The 18,075-nt window shown below is 43.3% G+C and overlaps 1 protein-coding gene across 1 annotated transcript in view; it reads left to right on the top strand.

The window, feature by feature from the left end:
- LOC122811903 (oxysterol binding protein) overlaps positions 1 to 18,075 on the top strand; it is a 1,660,581-nt gene that overhangs the window by 499,563 nt on the left and 1,142,943 nt on the right. The window contains exon 4 of the mRNA XM_044084058.1: positions 494 to 692. Within this exon, the coding sequence (XP_043939993.1) occupies positions 494 to 692 (199 nt within the window). The remainder of the gene's footprint in view (positions 1 to 493; positions 693 to 18,075) is intronic.

Genomic DNA, 18,075 nt, shown 5'->3' with positions numbered 1-18,075 from the left:
AAGATCATTAGTAAAAGAATAGTGTACTAAGCCAAATCAGGTGCACATGCGTTGAGGGGGTGGTCTGCTTCTATACTTTGTAGCATATGGTCCTTCTTTGGAGAGACCCATAGTATTTTTTTAAATGTCTAATGGAGGCTTATGGACTCTAGAGAGAGACTTAACACATCTGTCAGAGTACAAGATGCTATTGGCAAATGGATTGATGGGAAATTTTGTGGACTCCTCATCTAGGTCACCAAAAGCTTTGCACATGTGATCTTGTTTACCTTGGTTAGGAGTGGATGTCAGATTTCCAATGTGTTATTTGGAACTCACTATTTTATGCTGTTTTTTTTTTTTTTTTTTTTTTTTTTTTTTTTTTTTTTTTGCTTACTTCATGCCTGCCTTTAAGTATTTCCTGTTGCCTAACTTTTATACTTTGTCCTTTAGCCGCTTCAGAAATTAACAGTCCTAACCTTGTCAAATGTCCTTATTACACTGTTCCTCACAGGCCTGTCGTGAATTCTTAGCACTTGCTCAGAACAACAGTAGGAAATGGCAGAAAGCACTACAGCAGGAAAGAGACCAGCGGATACGACTGGAGGAGACACTTGAGCAGCTGGCCAAGCAGCACAACAATCTTGAGAGGGCTTTTAGAGGAGCAACCGTCCTTCCAGCTAATAGTCCTGGCAGCACTAGTTCTGGGAAAGGTAGACACTTCTGTTATTCACATAAATTCTGTGTTTATGGTTGAATCTGCAGTGTTTTAAAAAGATGGGAATGTGATACATATCCATTCATAACAATGCTGTTCATTGTAAGGAAGTCAAAAATAGCAGTGTATGAATGTATGCTTGTTTTATTCTATTTCTAATCTCTTGTAAAATCCCCATACTGTTTCACTTAATTGTGTCATATGGTCCTTTTTCTTCTCTCATCGCTTCATATTTTTACTCTTCTGAAGACATTTTGTACAATTGACATTACCCTAATTCACTTGGCTTCCATTTCTTACACACTTTTTTTTATATATAAACAAGAAATATCTTTATTAAATAATCATGTGTGATGTAAGCCATGTTGCATTTATATAAATGAAAATAAACCATAGTGACAAAATCTCCATTCCAAACATTATACATTCCAAACCATGCCAACACAACTGTAGCTGGAAACATTTATACATCACTTTTATCATATCCAGTCATTGTTAGTCAACCATTACATAGCTCATTCAAATCCTGCCTTATTTTTAACTTCGTTCTTCCTCTGCATGCATTGATCCCACATTTCCCATTTTTTCCTATGTAATTTTCTCCTACTCTTTTGTAATGATCCCAGTTCCAGTTTTATCTCTATTCTAGTAAAGTTGGCTTAGACTTGATTTCCATTTTCTAGTAATTGCTTTTTTCGCAATTAGACTCAGCAAGGCCTCACTATGTCTAGACAGTTCTGATTTTGTATCATAGCTCAAAAGAATAATTTCCCCAGTTACTCCAGTTTGCTCACCCAGCATCTCCGACAGAGCAGTCAGCAGGGAATCTTTAAAGTCTGCCAACTCATTACACTTCCAGAGTATATGTTCCCAGTTACCTCTTTCTTCTCCATCACACCTCCAACAGTTGCTGTCTACCTGAGGAAAATTTATTTGACGTCTGCTTCAGGTATAAAAATACCTATGTAAACACTTCCAGCCAAAGATCCTAAATCTTCTAGATTTTGTTGCACATTTGGGGGACATATATATACCCCCATTGATTGTTTGTGAATTTCTTATCTAATCTCTCTTCCCAATCCAGCCCAACCTCCTCTGATTGAGTCTTATTGTTATCATGCAGATGTCCTTCAAGAATGCAACTGCAGTCATAACATATGGGTTGTCCTGCCTCAGGCAGCCCTCGGTTGGCCAGATTCCAAAGTCTGGGTCCGGCGTCGGCCGGAGTCGCCTCCTCTCCGACGTCACAATGGCTGGAGTATAAAGGCATCGGCCGATGCCATCTTCTTCAGTCTTTCTTGCCGCGCGGTGCCCGAAGCCGAAGCAGTTCGCAAGTGCCGGTCGGTCAGCTCCTGTGTTTTCAGTTACCGAAGTCATCTAAAAGCTAAGTACCCCGTTGGGGAACATTTTTTCTTGCCTCAGCCGATGTCAGAACAAATTGAGAGAGTTAATGATTGTTTGTCTTGTGGTAAACAAATACCTCATAAGGACTTCCATTCTTACTGCCTGCCTTGCCTGGGCCCAGACCACGACGTCTCGGTCTGTGCTGCCTGTGCTTGCTTTAATAAGCGCACTCTCAGGCGCCGGGCAGAATTTGCCGAAGACTTTTTCGGCGAATCCTTCGCTTATATCATGCCGTCGGAACAACCGACATCACAAATTTCTAAAAAGCGTAAAGACCAGGACTGACATCCGCGGCCCGCGTCCTCTACCGATATTTCTCCTAAGCCCTCCGCGAGTGCTTCGGCCCCTTCGGAAGCAGTAATTCTACCGCTCCAGGCCGACGACACAGCGGTAACACGTCCTTCGGTCCCGGAGACTACACCAGTGCCGGTTATTGATTTTCCTCCAGAAACCGAAGTTCTGGATCTACCAGACACCATTCCCGTGGACAAGGTTACTCCTGCACGTGGGGCAGCCTCTTGTATCCATGTCCATCAAGGCCTTTGCACGTGCCAAAGCCGCCAGCCAGGCCAAGACCCATCCTAAACCTTCTGTCCAGGCCCCTTCTTCTGATAAGCAAATTATGTCTCTTGCTGCAGACCTCATCTCTCTTATCAGGGGGTCTCAGCCTCACCCAGACAGAGGTTCTCAGCCGGCTGCAGAGAAAAGGCCTAGAACTGAGCAGGCTGACAACCTCTCTTCAGATGAAGCCTCTGGGGATTCTGAGCATTCAGATACACAAGAAGAATCCTTCCAGGCCTATGAGGACTCTGATGCTGAGGAATCAATTCCCTCTGCCTCTCCTCCAGAGGATTTTTCATTCGGTGAAGTCCTCCACTCTATGAGGGAGCATTTTAAGTGGCAGGGTCAGAAATTTTCTGATTCTAGGAAAAGGCTACGTACCTTCCTCAAGTTACCCCAGCACAGGCCTTTAGCTATCCCTCCAGTTATGGATGTCCTGGATGATGTTTTCTCCGACTCCAGTGCTAACCCTGATTCTCTCCCTCCTGCTCCTGTCAAGCCAGACAGATATTACAGGGTCCCTGACACTCACAAGCATCTCTTTAAGGCCCACTCTGTGGATCTTGAAACTATTTCACAGGGCCCCAAAGGAGTGGCTACTTCATCAGCCAAGAATCCACTGCCAGCGGATAGGGAAGCAAGGTCCCTGGAGAGATGGGGTAAAAAAGTTTATACCTCTACCACCCTTGCCATGAGGTCACTTAATTGCCTTTTTCATATGTTTCCGTACCAGGATTATTTACTGGATGATTTACAGAAAAAGCTAGCCTCTCCTGAGTCTATTGATAGAAAGGCATTGCAGGATCTGGTTCATAACACTCAGCAGGTTAGCAATCACTTTCTACAGTGTGGTTATGATGCATTGGAGGCTTCATGTAGGGCAGCTATGACAGGGGCTGTTATACATAGACATGCTTGGTTAAAAGAACAGCCACTGCCAGACCATGTTAAAGTAAAGTTACTTGATGCACCTCTGGAAAAATAAAAGCTTTTTGGTGCTAATGCACAAGATGTGTTGAAGTCCATTGAGGAAAAGGCTAAATCAGTTCAGACAGTCAAAGATTTCCTCCAGGTTCAGCCACCCAGATTCAGCAGGAATTGGCCTTCAAAGAATTGGTCCTTTCCAGACACTGACAAGTTTGAAAGGGGAAAAAACAGGCGTGCTCGAGGTAGAGGGCAAAACCGAGGCTCCTACAGGGGCCGCCAATGGCAACCACCAAATCAAAGAAGTGGCGCAGGCAGTCCAGCTGCACCACAAGACAATCACAATGACTTGACTTTCATGCCGCCTACCAAAGCTCAAAGAAAAGCACCTTTAGGCAGAAAATTATCCTTATTCTCAAGCAACTGGCATATCTTAACCAAGGACAACTGGATTCTGGATTTAATAGACAAAGGTTACAGATTCCACTTCCATACTTTACCAATAAGACAAGGCTTGCCAAACCTGCCACATCATCAAAGGGCAGAGGCACTCATTCAAGTTTCAAAGCTGCTAAGCATAAAAGCAATAGAAAAGGTCCCTCCTCAGGAACAAGGCCAGGGATTTTACTCAAGACTGTTCCTTGTTCCAAGAAAAGAAAACAAATGGAGGCCTATACTGGACTTGTCTACTCTAAATACTTTTCTCATTGTGCCAAAGTTCAAAATGCTGACGTTACAGCAACTCCTTCCCATGCTGGGCAAGGGGTCTTGGCTGGTTACTCTGGACCTCAAGGAGGCATACCTGCATGTCCCAATCAGACACTGTTGCAGAAGATACCTCCGATTTCTTGCAGGGACAGAGCATTATCAATTCTCAGCATTGCCGTTTGGCTTATCTACTGCACCCAGAGTGTTCACGAAATGCCTGGCATCAGTAGTGGCACACTGCAGACTCCAGGGGATTCAAATATACCCCAACCTGGACGACTGCCTGATACAAGCAGACAACAAACAAACCTTGATAACAAACTTGGACTATGTCATTCAGTTACTAAAGGCCTTGGGATACACAGTCAACATTCAAAAATCAAGACTACTGCCATCCCAACAGATTATTTTCCTGGGAGCCAAACTGGATACAAAAACACAAATTGCCTTCCTCACAGAAGAAAAACAAGAGCAGTTACCAGTCTACTTCAAAGGCCTAGCAAAGCTCTCCCAGCTGACTGCAAGGAAAATCCTGCAGGCCCTGGGGTTCATGGCATCTTGCATTCTTCTGATACCTTTGGCAAGACTTCATATGAGAAAGCTGCAATGGTACTTAAAAAGCTTATGGTCATAACACAGCCAAAGCCTAGAGGACGTAATCCCACTTATTACATGTCTGCAAAGAGAATTCTTGTGGTGGGCTCAAGCAAGTCAGTTAAACCAAGGCATGTCTTTCAACAAACCTCAAGCAGGTCAAATCATTACAACAGACGCCTCAGATCTTGGATGGGGGGGCGCACATGGAGGACAGATGCATCCAAGGGCAATGGAACCCAAGGGAAAGGCATCTGCACATAAATCAAAAGGAGATGTTGGCAGTGATACGTGCAATCGAGACTTTCGAAAAATCACTTCAACAAGGACATTTGCTAATAAGGACAGACAACACCACGGTTATGTGGTATATAAACAAGCAGGGAGGCACTCATTCTTACCCCCTCTGCAGATTAACAATGATTCTTTGGGAAAAGTCCCTGAGCCTGAAGATCCACTTACAATCCCAGTTTGTGCCAGGCAAGGACAATGTTCTGGCGGACAAGCTGAGCAGAAATTTCTGGGATCCACACGAATGGATGCTGCATCCTCACATTTTCTCACAAATAACAAGGGCATGGGGAAGACCAGACATAGATCTCTTTGCTTCTCACCTGAACCATCACCTGGAAAAGTTTTGTACAAGAACTCATCATCCTCTAGCCTGGAAAACGGATGCTCTCTCCTTCAGCTGGAATTCCCTAACAATTTATGCATTCCCTCCTCTACCACTGCTGCCCAAGGTGATACTGAAGATCAAAGCAGAACGACCAACAGGCTTTTTGATAGCTCCAGACTGGCCAAGGCAGCACTGGTACCCATTGCTGTTGAACATAACTTAGACCAAGCCGTGGCCTCTGCCTCTATAGCCTCTGCTTCTAACCCAGCACAATTACAGGACTGTTCATCAAAACCTGCAAACATTGCATCTGACAGCCTGGAGGCTACCGTAACTTCTTCCGAAATCTCTCTTTCCAAAGAAGTTCAAGAGATTTTACTGGAAGCACGCAGACCTTCCACCAGAAAGACCTATTCAGGTAAGTGGAAGAGATTCAACATCTGGAATGCCAACAAGGGTCAGGATACAACAGTATTGAGCATACCTCAGATATTAGAATACTTGGCAGAATTGTTTCATACTGGCCTCTCATATTCTTCCATAAAGATCCACGCTTCAGCAATCTCAGCAAAATACAACTGTGACCCACCTGTGTTCTCACACCCCTTGCTAAGACAGTTCCTAAGAGGGATAAAGAATATCAAACCTCCCAGAAAACCACCAGTACCTGCATGGGACCTTAATTTCGTCTTGGAAAAATTAACTCTTCCCCCCTTTGAACCAGCAGCATCTTCAGAAATGCAATTTCTCTCCTGGAAAACGGTTTTCCTATTGGCAGTAACATCAGCAAGAAGAGTCTCAGAGATACAGGCACTCATGGCAGTACCTCCCTTTCTCATTTTTCATCAGGACAGTCTCTCTCTAAGGACCAATCCTTCATTCATGCCAAAAGTAATTTCCAGGGTGTCTCTAAATCAAGCCATTCACCTGCCTACATTCTTCCCCAATCCTCAAAACAAGGGGGAAAAGCTGCTGCATACTTTGGACATACATAGACAACTACGCTACTACTTGGACAGAACAAAGACAACCAGAAAGTCTGACCAACTGTTCGTAGCCTATGCTGCTGGAGTTCAAGGAAAAGCAATCTGCAAGCAAACAATTTCAAAATGGATTGGACACTGCATCAGATTCTGCTATTCCTTTCATGGAAAAGGTGTGCCAGCCAATATTAGGCCACACTCCACCAGAGCTATAGCCACATCCACAGCTTTCCTAAGAGGAGTGGCTACAAAGGACATTCTAGAGGCTTCTACATGGAGCTCCGTGCATACATTTACCAAGCACTACAACCTGCCTTTATACTCCAGATCCCGAGCAGGCTTTGCTTCGGCAGTCCTGCAGGGCATTTTAGCTACACCATCCCTTGATTAGTTCCAACCACCCCCAGCTTGGCTATGGTATTCAACCCATATGTTATGACTGCAGTTGCATTCTTGAAGGACATAGTACAGTTTTGTACCTACCATAAATGTAGATGTCCGATAGATATGCAACTGCAATCGGATTTTCCCTCCCTCCTACCCCTCTGCAACTTTCTTTTTGGGTCCAACACCCCTATTCCTATTAGCTGGGGGTATCTTTTATGGTGTATCTGTTTATTACTGTTGTGCATGTCTGGAATTGTTTATCCATTCACCAAATTCAGCCTTCCTTGGAGGGCACCTGGCATCTGGGGCAAGAAACACTGAAGAAGATGGCGTCGGCCGATGCCTTTATACTCCAGCAGTTGTGACGTCGGAGAGGAGGCGACTCCGGCCGACGCCGGACCCAGACTTTGGAATCCGGCCGACTGAGGGCTGCCTGAGGCAGGACAACCCATATGTTATGACTGCAGTTGCATATCTATCGGACATCTACATTTATGGTAGGTACAAAACTGTACTTATTTCATATGCTGTTCCTTTCTTAACAGCAACTTCTATTCTAGATTCTACTAAAAAACTCTACTAGTGCTGGTCTTTTGTTTAGGACCCCCCTTTTTCATTCCCTTTGCCTATACTCTGATGTCAATCCTTGATATAGAAGGCAATTTCTTGCCTGCAATCCAAGTAAGTTCTTGGTGTCTTCCCATTCTATTACCTTTCTCTCTAATTATTCACTCCCAATACCTTGTTTCCTTTGCCAGTTTCCTCCAATATATTCCCGCACCTTCTTGCCTATTGTCTGTAACCCTAATTGCAGTAATTCCTATCAGCTGAATCTCCCTTCTCCATTCCCATGTTAGCTTAGTACTTAGACCTTCTTCTACTTCATGAATATAATATGTTATGTATGTTCTGTATGATTATTGTTCTCCTTAAAGGTCTGCCCATTTCCTACACTCTTGTTTCACATATCCACTTTCCCCTTAGTAATTTCCACTTCTCTGTACCTTTTTCTAATCTCCTTGCACTATTTAAAGTATTGTAAATCCAAATACATAATGTTAAATAGTATTTAATTCTCTATCATTTGTTGTATCTGCATTACTCTACTACTGTCATTCAGCTTATTACGTTCACTAGTTGTTTTTATTATCATACTTTGCTAGCCTGAAAAGGACCATTTGCCTATCAAAAGAAGTCCCTCCCTTCACTCCCTATCACACTCCTCAGCCTGTTTTCTTACACCCACCCACTGCCCTTTGCTTTACTCATCCTTCACCCAGCAACATCCCCGTCTACACAGCCACACACTAACCATTGTAACTACACCTCTCCCATTTATTAACTGTCTCTCTCCCTACATATCCCTCTCACCTTGCCTCTAACACCTATCATGCAAACAAAACCTACTCATGCTCTACTGTCCTTATTTCAAAGCCTCATCCTCATCTACCTACTCTACCACACTAGTCTCCCACAGTTCCAGTACTCGATTCCCTTTCACACAACTGCAATATATGTTAAAAAAAACTATCCCTTAATAACCTGTCTCTTCCCACCTCAATAAACATAATGTATCTTTTCTATTTCAAAAGAAGCTCTTCCTTACTCCTAGTAAACCACTTCCAATACCCAAATCTATAACCCCTTAGAACATAGATAACTATCCATTCTCTATTCTAAATTAGTTATCCTCCTCCTCCGCTCTGGAGATATATACCCTAACCCAGAGCCTTCACATAACTCCACTTCCAAACCAAACTCTCATAGTTCTCCCCTCCCCCACAAATCTCTTCTCTTTGCTACACTTAATGCCAGGAGCCTTTGTAATAAAATGCCTGCCTTTCATGCCTGGATCTCCCACAACAAACCTGATATTCTCTCTATCACAGAAACCTGCCTAAAGCCACACACAAAAGATACCGAAATAATGCCCCCCAACTATAAACTTGTAAGAAGTGACAGATCCCAAAAGAAAGGTGGAGGAGTAGCCTTACTCTTCTCCTCCTCCTTAACAGTGACACCCTATACTAAGCCCATACCCTCGTTTGACACTGCTGAGCTGACCCTCGCCCTTCTCAAAGTAAACAATAAAACTTTATGCATTGCCACCCTGTACATACCACCTGGTAACAATATCCCTATTCTGGAAGATATTCTTGCCTGATGTACTTCCAACATGAACAGTGAGACAATAATCTTACGCAATGTCAACATTAACTGGTTTTCCATTGACTCATCTACCCCTTCTCAAAGCATCAACCTGTATCAATTCACTCAGCTAATCAAAACTCCTACTAGACGAAATAAAGATTACACCACAGGTAGCATCCTTGACTGGATACTAGTCTCCCACCCAAACAGAATTTCTGATAGTGGTACTCTCCCTGACTCCCTTAGTGACCATCTCCCTGCCTACATAAACCATTCCCCTTCCCCCTCCTCCTTCGGCACAAACACATTACTACCCGCAGCATGCAAAACTTCAACCCCCTACTCTTCTCTAATGCCTTAAAACAGACTGGAACCCTCTAAGGTAAAAGGTTCATAGGTTGTTACTAGGCTATCAGCCCTAGGGCCTATATAAGCCTAGCCATAACAATTCCCTGGCTATTTCTTCCCACACTGTTTACTTCCCTAAACCCCTGTCTAGCAGGGCGACTGATGTGATCCCCGGGGTGAATTTCCTTTCTCCCATCCAATTGTCAAGGTTCCTTTTGAAGAGGGCCAAAGAGGTACTCTGCTTGACATGTATGGGCAATCTATTCCAGAGTCTGGGGAGTGTCTGGGTCAGGAACCTATTCCTCCAGCATGTTTTGTTTATTGTGATGACAAGGTTTAGATCCCTGGAGCATGTGGCTCTGAGGGATTGAGATTTCTTTAAGTGTAGCATGTCCAACAGCTCTTGGTTTGACATGGCCTTGTATGTTAAGCAGAGATCGCCTCTGAGTAGACTGTATGCGACAGAGTATAGCTGGAGTTTTTTAAGGCGGTCAGTGTAGGGCATCTGCTTTAGGCCTGTGATTCTTTTAGTGAGTTATTTCTGTGGCCTTTCCAGTTGTTGCAGATGTCTTGAGAGGTACATACCAAATGGGGCGTTGTATTCTATAATGGGTCTAATGAGGGATGAGTACAGTGGGACAATGACCTCCTTTTTTCTGGATGAAAAGCCCTTAGTGATGAGGTGTGCCACATAGAAGGATTTCCTGACTGTTGTGGCGATGTGGTTATCGAAGGTGAGACCACTGTCCACCTGTGTCCCTAAGTCTCTTGTCACACTTTTGGTGTTTAGTGTACTGCCACCTATATGGTAATTCACGGATACATGTTTTTTCCGAGAGGGGATAACCATACATTTCTTGGCATTGAGCTTGAGTGCATGGCTCTGGCACCAAGCATCTGTTTCTATAAGGCCCTTTTGTAGAGTATCCACATCATTTGGGGATTCAGTAATGGCTCCCAGTTTGCAGTCATCTGCGAACTTTGTTATCCAGAGTCCCTTAGTGTTGGCCTGTACTTCAGAGAAGTAGATGCCAAACAAGAGCGGTCCCAGGACTGAACCCTGAGGTACTTCACTTGTCACTTGTCTGGAGCTGGATTTGGAGTCGGCTACTTTTAGTGTGGGTTCTATCAGTAAGCAATCCATTGGGTGACGTAGGGATTAATGCCCAGCTTAGTACGTTTATCTATGATTCCAGAGTGGGGGATGGTGTCAAAGGCCTTGGCAAGGTCTAGATAGGCTGTGTGGACCATCTTAGCCTTGTCCATGGCTCTGGAGAGTAATTTGAAGAAGTCAGTCAGGTTCAGGAGACAAGATCGGCCCTTCACGAACCCAAACTGGGTGGGGTCCAGTGTTTGAAGGTTGCCAATGTCTTTGTTTATAAGTTCCATGATAATATGCTCCATGGTCTTGCAGATAAGGCTTGTCAGACTGATGGGATGGTAGTTTCCGGGGTCCAAGGTGGATCCCCCCTCGTGGAGTGTTCCTTTAGTTCCTTTAGACACCACTGTCTCACACTTTTTAATTCAGTTTTCAGTGATCTGCTTAACCACTTTGCCCCCCTGCAGAACCAAAAGACTCAGATCCAAAACAACCCCCCTGGCTAACCAAAGACAAGTCCTTATGCATCTCCAAGACAAAACCTGGCAATACTATCAAAAATGCAAAACTACCGACTCTCTTGCCAAATACAAGCAACTGCAAAATCAAGTAAAAAATAAATAGCCATTGACCGTAAATCCTACTATCTTAAACTTAAAAAAAAATCATAAAACCAACTTCAAAAAGTTTTGGAGTAGCATTGCATCAATACCATCTCCAGGCAAAAAAGAGAACCCCTGCCCTGACCCAGACTCACCTGACCTCCACCTAGCTACCCCGTTCATCTCCTTTTTCATTGACTCCATAAGCAAACTCACCTCCTCTATTTCTAATAATACCCCCCCAACATAACTGAAACCAAGGATTCAACCCCCAATAACTCTGTCCTCCCCTTTCACTCTTAAATCCATTCCTACCCACACTATAAAAAAGCTCCTACTAAAGTTAAAACCTTGTTCTAATGCCCCAGATGACATTCCATCCAACTTTCTCAAACTAGCCACTAATGGCATAGCCCTTCCCATCAGCATACTAATCAGTCACTCCATCCAGGAGTCCTACGTACCACTCCTCTGGAAAAAAGCCTTCATCATTTCCTTCCACAAAGGAGGTAACAACTTTTCAATCTCCAACTTTCAGCCTATTGCTATCCTATCCCCTATCTCTAAGATACTTGAAAAATGTATTCACCTGCAACTTTTACACTACCTACTGGACAACCAACTACTGACTCTTACACAACATGGGTTTAGACCAGGACATAGCACCACCACTGTCCTCTTTTCCTTCCTCGAAATCATCAGCTCTGCTCGCGACTCCGGTAACATAGTTTCTACCCTCTTCCTTGACTTATCCAAGGTTTTCGATACGGTCTCCCATGAGCTTCTGCTTTCTAAACTCTCCCATCTTAATTTCTCCTCCTCTTCTATCAAATAGTTCACCAGCTATCTTTCAGCCAGGGAACAAGCTGCAAAATAGAACTACTGTACTTCCTCTTTCCTTCACACCCTAACAGGTGTACCTCAAGTCTCTCTATATTGGGTCCCTTACTGTTTAACATTTTTATCAATGATTTCCACCAAAAGATCCCCAATGCAAAACTCGTATAATACACAGACGACTCAACTATCATCTGCTCTGCCAAAACTCTACCCATATTAATGAACCTTACTCAAGAGGCCTTCTCCTCCACTGAGTTCTGGATGCTTGACAACCATCTAGCCCTTAATGCCTCCAAATCCAAAATAATGATTTTTACCCCTTGTAGACATACTGTTGTTGTCAAAGCATCTTTCTCTATACTCAGTCTAAACAAAACATCTATTGAAATAGTTCCCTATGCAAAACGTCTGGGCGTCCTTATCGATGACCAGCTAAAGTTTGACATCCACCTACAAACCAATATAAAAAAAAAAAACATCAAAAACAGGGAATGCTTTATCGTCACAGACGCTACCTTTCCCTTTCTTCTAGACAACTCCTATCTACCACCTACCTCCTCCCCTCCCTTTTGTATGGAGCCCCACTACTAAGTAATCTCCAATCAACCCTGAAATCTAAACTGTCCTCATGCTATAATAAAATTTCCAAGTTTGCCACAGGATCCAAATCCTCCACTTATCACTGTAACTCCCTCCATGCGCTAAACTGGTTGGAACTCCCAAGCTACCTACATTTCGTTCAACTAACAGCAGCACACAAGCTCATTTTTAAACCCTCTAGCTGTCGATCACTCTCCTCTTCCTTAAAACTTCACCAACCACACACAACACTTAGATCCACAAATGTGAACCTCTTGGAACTTTACAGGCCTTTACATTCACCATAGCAACTATTACAATCATTCTCCCTTGCTACATTATGGAACTCTCTCTTCCCCCTCACATTAGAACTACCCAGAATCTCCCTTCCTTTGAAACCTTACTCCACCCTCACCTCTCCTCTCTTTGGGAGTGCTCCTGTATCCATACTACCTGAATCCTGATGCCTATCTCTGTCTTATCCTACTCAAAACTCTGCCACTGCTTAAATTTTGTTGTCTAAAATTATGATGTACTAAATGAACTTGAACTTGTTTCTTGTAAATATCTTAAAAGTGGTAGACTTAGCTCATATATTTCAATGTTTTTATAATATTGTCTTTCTGTGTATAGAAGTTAAATTGTTGCTCTTATATGCTGTACTAATATTTTTTAATATTGTCTTTCTGGGGATTCACAAGCCAGTGCATTTCTTTGTGCCGGTCCCAAGCCCGGATAAATGGGGAGGGTTGCATCAGGAAGGGCATCCGGCATAAAATTTTGCCACATATATGCAGAAAACTGTACAGAAATTCATACCGGATCGGTCGAGGCCCGGGTTAACAACGACCGCCACCAGTACTGTTGGCCAACAGGGTACTGGCGGAAATTGGGCTACTGTTGGCTGAAGGAGGAGAAGAGGCGGAAGGCATGCCCAAAGGCAGGTAAAGGCTAGGACTGTGATGGTGAGAGTCGGAACTTTGAATGTTGGCAGTATGACTGGTTTAGGGAGGGAGCTAGCTGATATGATGAACCGAAGGATGGTTGGTATATTGTGTGTGCAAGAGACCAGATGGAAGAGGAGCAAGGCTAGGTGTATCTGAGGTGGTTTCAAATTGTTTTATCATGGTGTGGATGTGGAGAAATGGCGTAGGCATTATCCTGAAGGAACAGTATGCTAAGAGTGTTTTGGAGGTGAAAAGAGTGTCGGATAGAGTGATGTTTATGAAACTGGAAATTGATGGTGTAATGAGGAATGTTGTTAGTGCATATGCTCCACAAGTTGGGTGTGCGATGGATGAGAAAGAAAAATTTTGGAGCGAGTTGGATGAAGTGGTGATGACTGTACCCAAGGGTGAGAGATTGGTGATTGGAGCAGATTTCAATGGGCATGTTGGTGAAGGGAACAGAGGGGATGAGGAAGTGATGGCTAGGTATGGTGTTAAGCAAAGGAATGCAGAAGGTCAGATGGTAGTGGATTTTGCGAAAAGGATGGACATGGCTGTGATGAATACGTATTTTAACAAGAGGGAGGAGCATAGGGTGACATACAAGAGTGGAGGAAGATGCACACAGGTGGATTATATCTTATGTAGAAGGGCCAATCTGAAGGAGATTGGAGACTGTAAAGTGGTGGCAGGGGAAAGTGTTGTTAGGCAGCATAGGATGGTGGTTTGTAGGATGACATTGGTGATCAAGAAGAGGAGGATGAGTGTGAGGGCAGCACCAAGGATCAAATGGAAATTGAAAAAGGGTAATTGTGAGGTGATGTTCAGGGAAGAGATAAGACAGGCACTGGGTAGCAGTGAAGAGTTACCGAATAGTTGGCTAACTACAGCAAAGCTAGTAAGAGAGAATGCTAGAAGGGTGCTTGGTGTGACATCTGGAAAGAGGAAGGAGGACAAGGAGACCTGGTGGTGGAATGAAGAAGTACAGGAGAGTATACAGAGAAAGGGGTTGGTGAAGAAGAAGTGGGATTGTCAGAGATGAAGAAAGTAGACGAGTATAAGGAGATGAGGTGCATGGCAAATTGAGAGGTGGCGAAGGCTAAGGATAAGGCATATGAAGAGTTGTATAAAAGGTTCGACACTAAGGAGGGAGAAAAGGACCTGTGCCGATCGGCTAGACAGAGGGACCGAGCTAGTAAAGATGTGCAGCAGGTAAGGGTGATAAAGGATAATGAGGGAAACGTACTCACAAGCGAGGAGAGTGTGTTAAGCAGATGGAAAGAGTACTTTGAGGGGTTGATGAATAAAGAGAATGAGAGGGAGAGAAGGTTGGATGATGTGCGGATAGTGAATCATGAAGTGCAGAGGATTAGCAAGGAGGAAGTAAGGATAGCTATGAAGAGGATGAAGAACAGAAAGGCAGTTGGTCCAGATGACATACCTGTGGAAGCATGGAGGTGTTTAGGTGAAATGGCAGTGGAGTTTTTAACTAGATTGATTAATGAAATCTTGGAAAGTGAGAGGATGCCTGAGGAATGGAGAAAAAGTGTTTTGGTACCGATTTCTTTAAGAATAATGGTGATGTGCAGAGCTGTAGTAACTACAGAGGGATTAAACTGATCAGTCACAGCATGAAGTTATGGGAAAGAGTAGTGGGAAGTTAGGTTAAGAAGGGAGGTGATTAGTGATCAGCAGTATGGTTTCATGCCAGGAAAGAGCACTACAGATGCGATGTTTGCTTTGACAGTGCTGATGGAGAAGTACAGAGAAGGTCAGAAGGAGTTGCATTGTGGCTTTGTGGATTTAGAGAAAGCATATGACAGGGTGCTTAGAGAGGAGTTGTGGTATTGTATGTGGAAGTTGGGAGTGTCAGAGAAGTATGTAAGAGTGGTATAGGATATGTACGAGGGTAGTGTGACAGCGGTGAGGTCTGCGGTGGGAGTGACGGATGCATTTAAGGTGGAGGTGGGATTACATAAAGGATCAGCTCTGAGCCCTTTCTTATTTACAATGGTGATGGACAGGTTGACAGATGAGATCAGACAGGAGTCCCCGTGGACTATGATGTTTGCAGATGACAGTGTGATCTGTAGTGAGAATAGGGAGCAGGTGGAGGAGACCCTGAAGAGGTGGAGATATGCTCTAGATAGAAGAGGAATGAAGGTCAGCAGGACTAAGACAAGAATATGTGTATGAATGAGAGGGAGGACAGAGGAATGGTGAGGATGCAGGAAGTAGAGGTGGCGAAGGTGAATGAGTTTAAGTACTTGGGATCAACAGTTCAGAGTAATGGTGAGTGTGGAAGAGAGGTAAAGAAGAGAGTACAGGCAGGATGGAGTGGGTGGAGAAGAGTGTCAGGAGTGATTTGTGACAGACTAGTACCAGTAAGAGTGAAAGGGAAGGTCTACAAGAGGGTAGTGAGACCAGCTATGTTATACGGGTTGGAGACAGTGGCACTGACAAAAAGGCAGGAGTCAGAGCTTGACGTGGCAGAGTTGAAGATGTTAAGATTTGCATTGGGTGTGACGAGGATGGACAGGATTAGGAATAAGTATATTAGAGGGTCAGCCCAGGTTGGAAGGTTTGGAGACAAAGCCAGAGAGGCAAGATTACGTTGTTTGGACATGCTGAGGAGGGATGCAGAGTATATTGGGAAAAAGATGCTAAGGATGAAGCTGCCAGGTAACAGGAAAAGAGGAAGGCCTAAGATAAGGTTTATGGATGTGGTAAGAGAGGACATGCAGGCGGTTGGTGTGACAGAGCAAGATGCAGAGGACAGGAAGAAATGGAAACAGTTGATCTGCTGTGGCGATCCCTAACGGGAAGAAGAAGATTGTCTGGAGCTTTTCTCCTCTGGCCTCCATTGAAAACGGGCTACCTTGACCCAATGGAATTTACCGGTTAACAAACTGAAATAAATAAAATAAGCCCCCCTAACTTGGTTAACAAAGCTAAATAAATAAGCAAGCAATCTTGCTAGTTATTTTGTTTTTTCCTTTGCAAATGAATATACATTACTTGGTGGATTTGAGGTGTGTGAAAGTGTTTGGTTTGACCTTGCTTCATTTGTATAGTTAATTGTGTTGATCCACCGTTTGCTTGGTTAGCTGTTTAAGTAAACCGAAGAACTGTTTGGCAGTAGAATTTAGATTTTGTTGTCTGAAATTCTGAATTGTCTAGAATAGCATGTCTTACAAATGTTCATGTGGGAATTGTTTTCTTCAGCATTATACTGTGCATTACAAAATAAATGTGCATGTAGGCAATGTGTTCATCTGTGCTGTGAAATTTTGTTTTGTTGTACAAGGACACCATTTGTAAATATTTATTTTAGGACTAGTGTAATGAAATCCACAGTCAGCTCATTAGGTTTGTCAATTAAAAAAGGATTTTTGCTTAGATGGATTTTTGTAGGAAACCAATTTCAGTCAGTATCTTTGCTCTTTACTCACTATCGTAATTTTCTCCTTTTTCAAGGAGACCAGAGTTTATCCACAAGATAAAATATCTTTAACATAGCTAGAACTCATGTGTTTAAGCCTACAGAATTTTGTATTATACATTGACTAGGACAGTTTCTTAAACGTAATGGTTGTGACTTTATCTGTAAGCTACAAATACAGAACTGAAGTTGTACAACTTTATTTGGTGGTGTTTAAGAATGTCTTTTGCTGGTTTAATTTCTCAGTGTTCTGTGTTTCTAATACCGTTACAGGAATCCGGGTACAATTAGAAGTCATGCAGTTTTTATTGATTCGGTCACAGATAATAGTGCTCTTCTCAGCACTTGCACTGTGCTCAGAATTACCTCCTCCTGCAATTCATATAGGGTTACATGTATTGGTAGCATCTTTAAGTTTTATTTTAAATACTTTTCTATTAAACCTTTCATATTTTTGTTACTGTTGGAACTGTGTAGGCATATCTTTCTCATTGCTCTCATTTCTGATTGCAACTCCTGGTGTTTTATGACTTTGTACTTAAAACATTGCAGTCATTGGGTGTGGCAGTTTCATTGATTAATTCTACCTCGTGTATTAGTATATCTGGTTTTCTCTCATCTAGTTTTAGAACTGTTGGTAATGGGCGATCCCATGTGAAATTCATCAGTCTCTATTATCTTGTGGTGCACGTTTCCACTGCTTCTCACAGTTGGCAATTTTGCCACATTATTATGCCTTTCAATATAGAGACCCTCTGCCTTGAGTGTATTACATCCAGCAGCAAGATGTACAACTGATGTTCATCGTGTTTCACTGTTGCAGTCATTACAATCGAGTTATCCTGCTGGCAGGCTACCCACAGTCGTCCTGAATTCCAAAGTCTTGGTCCAGCGTCAGTTGATGTCGCCTCCTCCCTGACGTCACTGCGCCAGGGTTATAAAAGATGCAGCCGACACCATTTTCTTCAGTCTTTCTTGCTGCGCGGTGCCTGAAGCAGAAGCAGTTCGCAAGTGCCGGTCGGGCGACTCCTGAGATTTTCGTGTTCGAATTTCAGATCCGAAGTCTTCATCTAAAGCTAAGTACCCCATTGGGGAAACTTTTTTTCTTGCTCCAGACCGATGTCAGAAAAAGTTAATAATTGTATTTCTTGTGGGAAGCAAATACCTCATAAGGACTTCCATTCTTATTG

The sequence above is a fragment of the Protopterus annectens genome, chromosome 9.part0 (genome assembly GCF_019279795.1).
Source record: "Protopterus annectens isolate FY-2018-M chromosome 9.part0, PAN1.0, whole genome shotgun sequence".
Taxonomy (NCBI): Eukaryota; Metazoa; Chordata; order Ceratodontiformes; family Protopteridae; genus Protopterus; species Protopterus annectens.
This window is presented reverse-complemented; position numbering and strand designations above follow the sequence as displayed.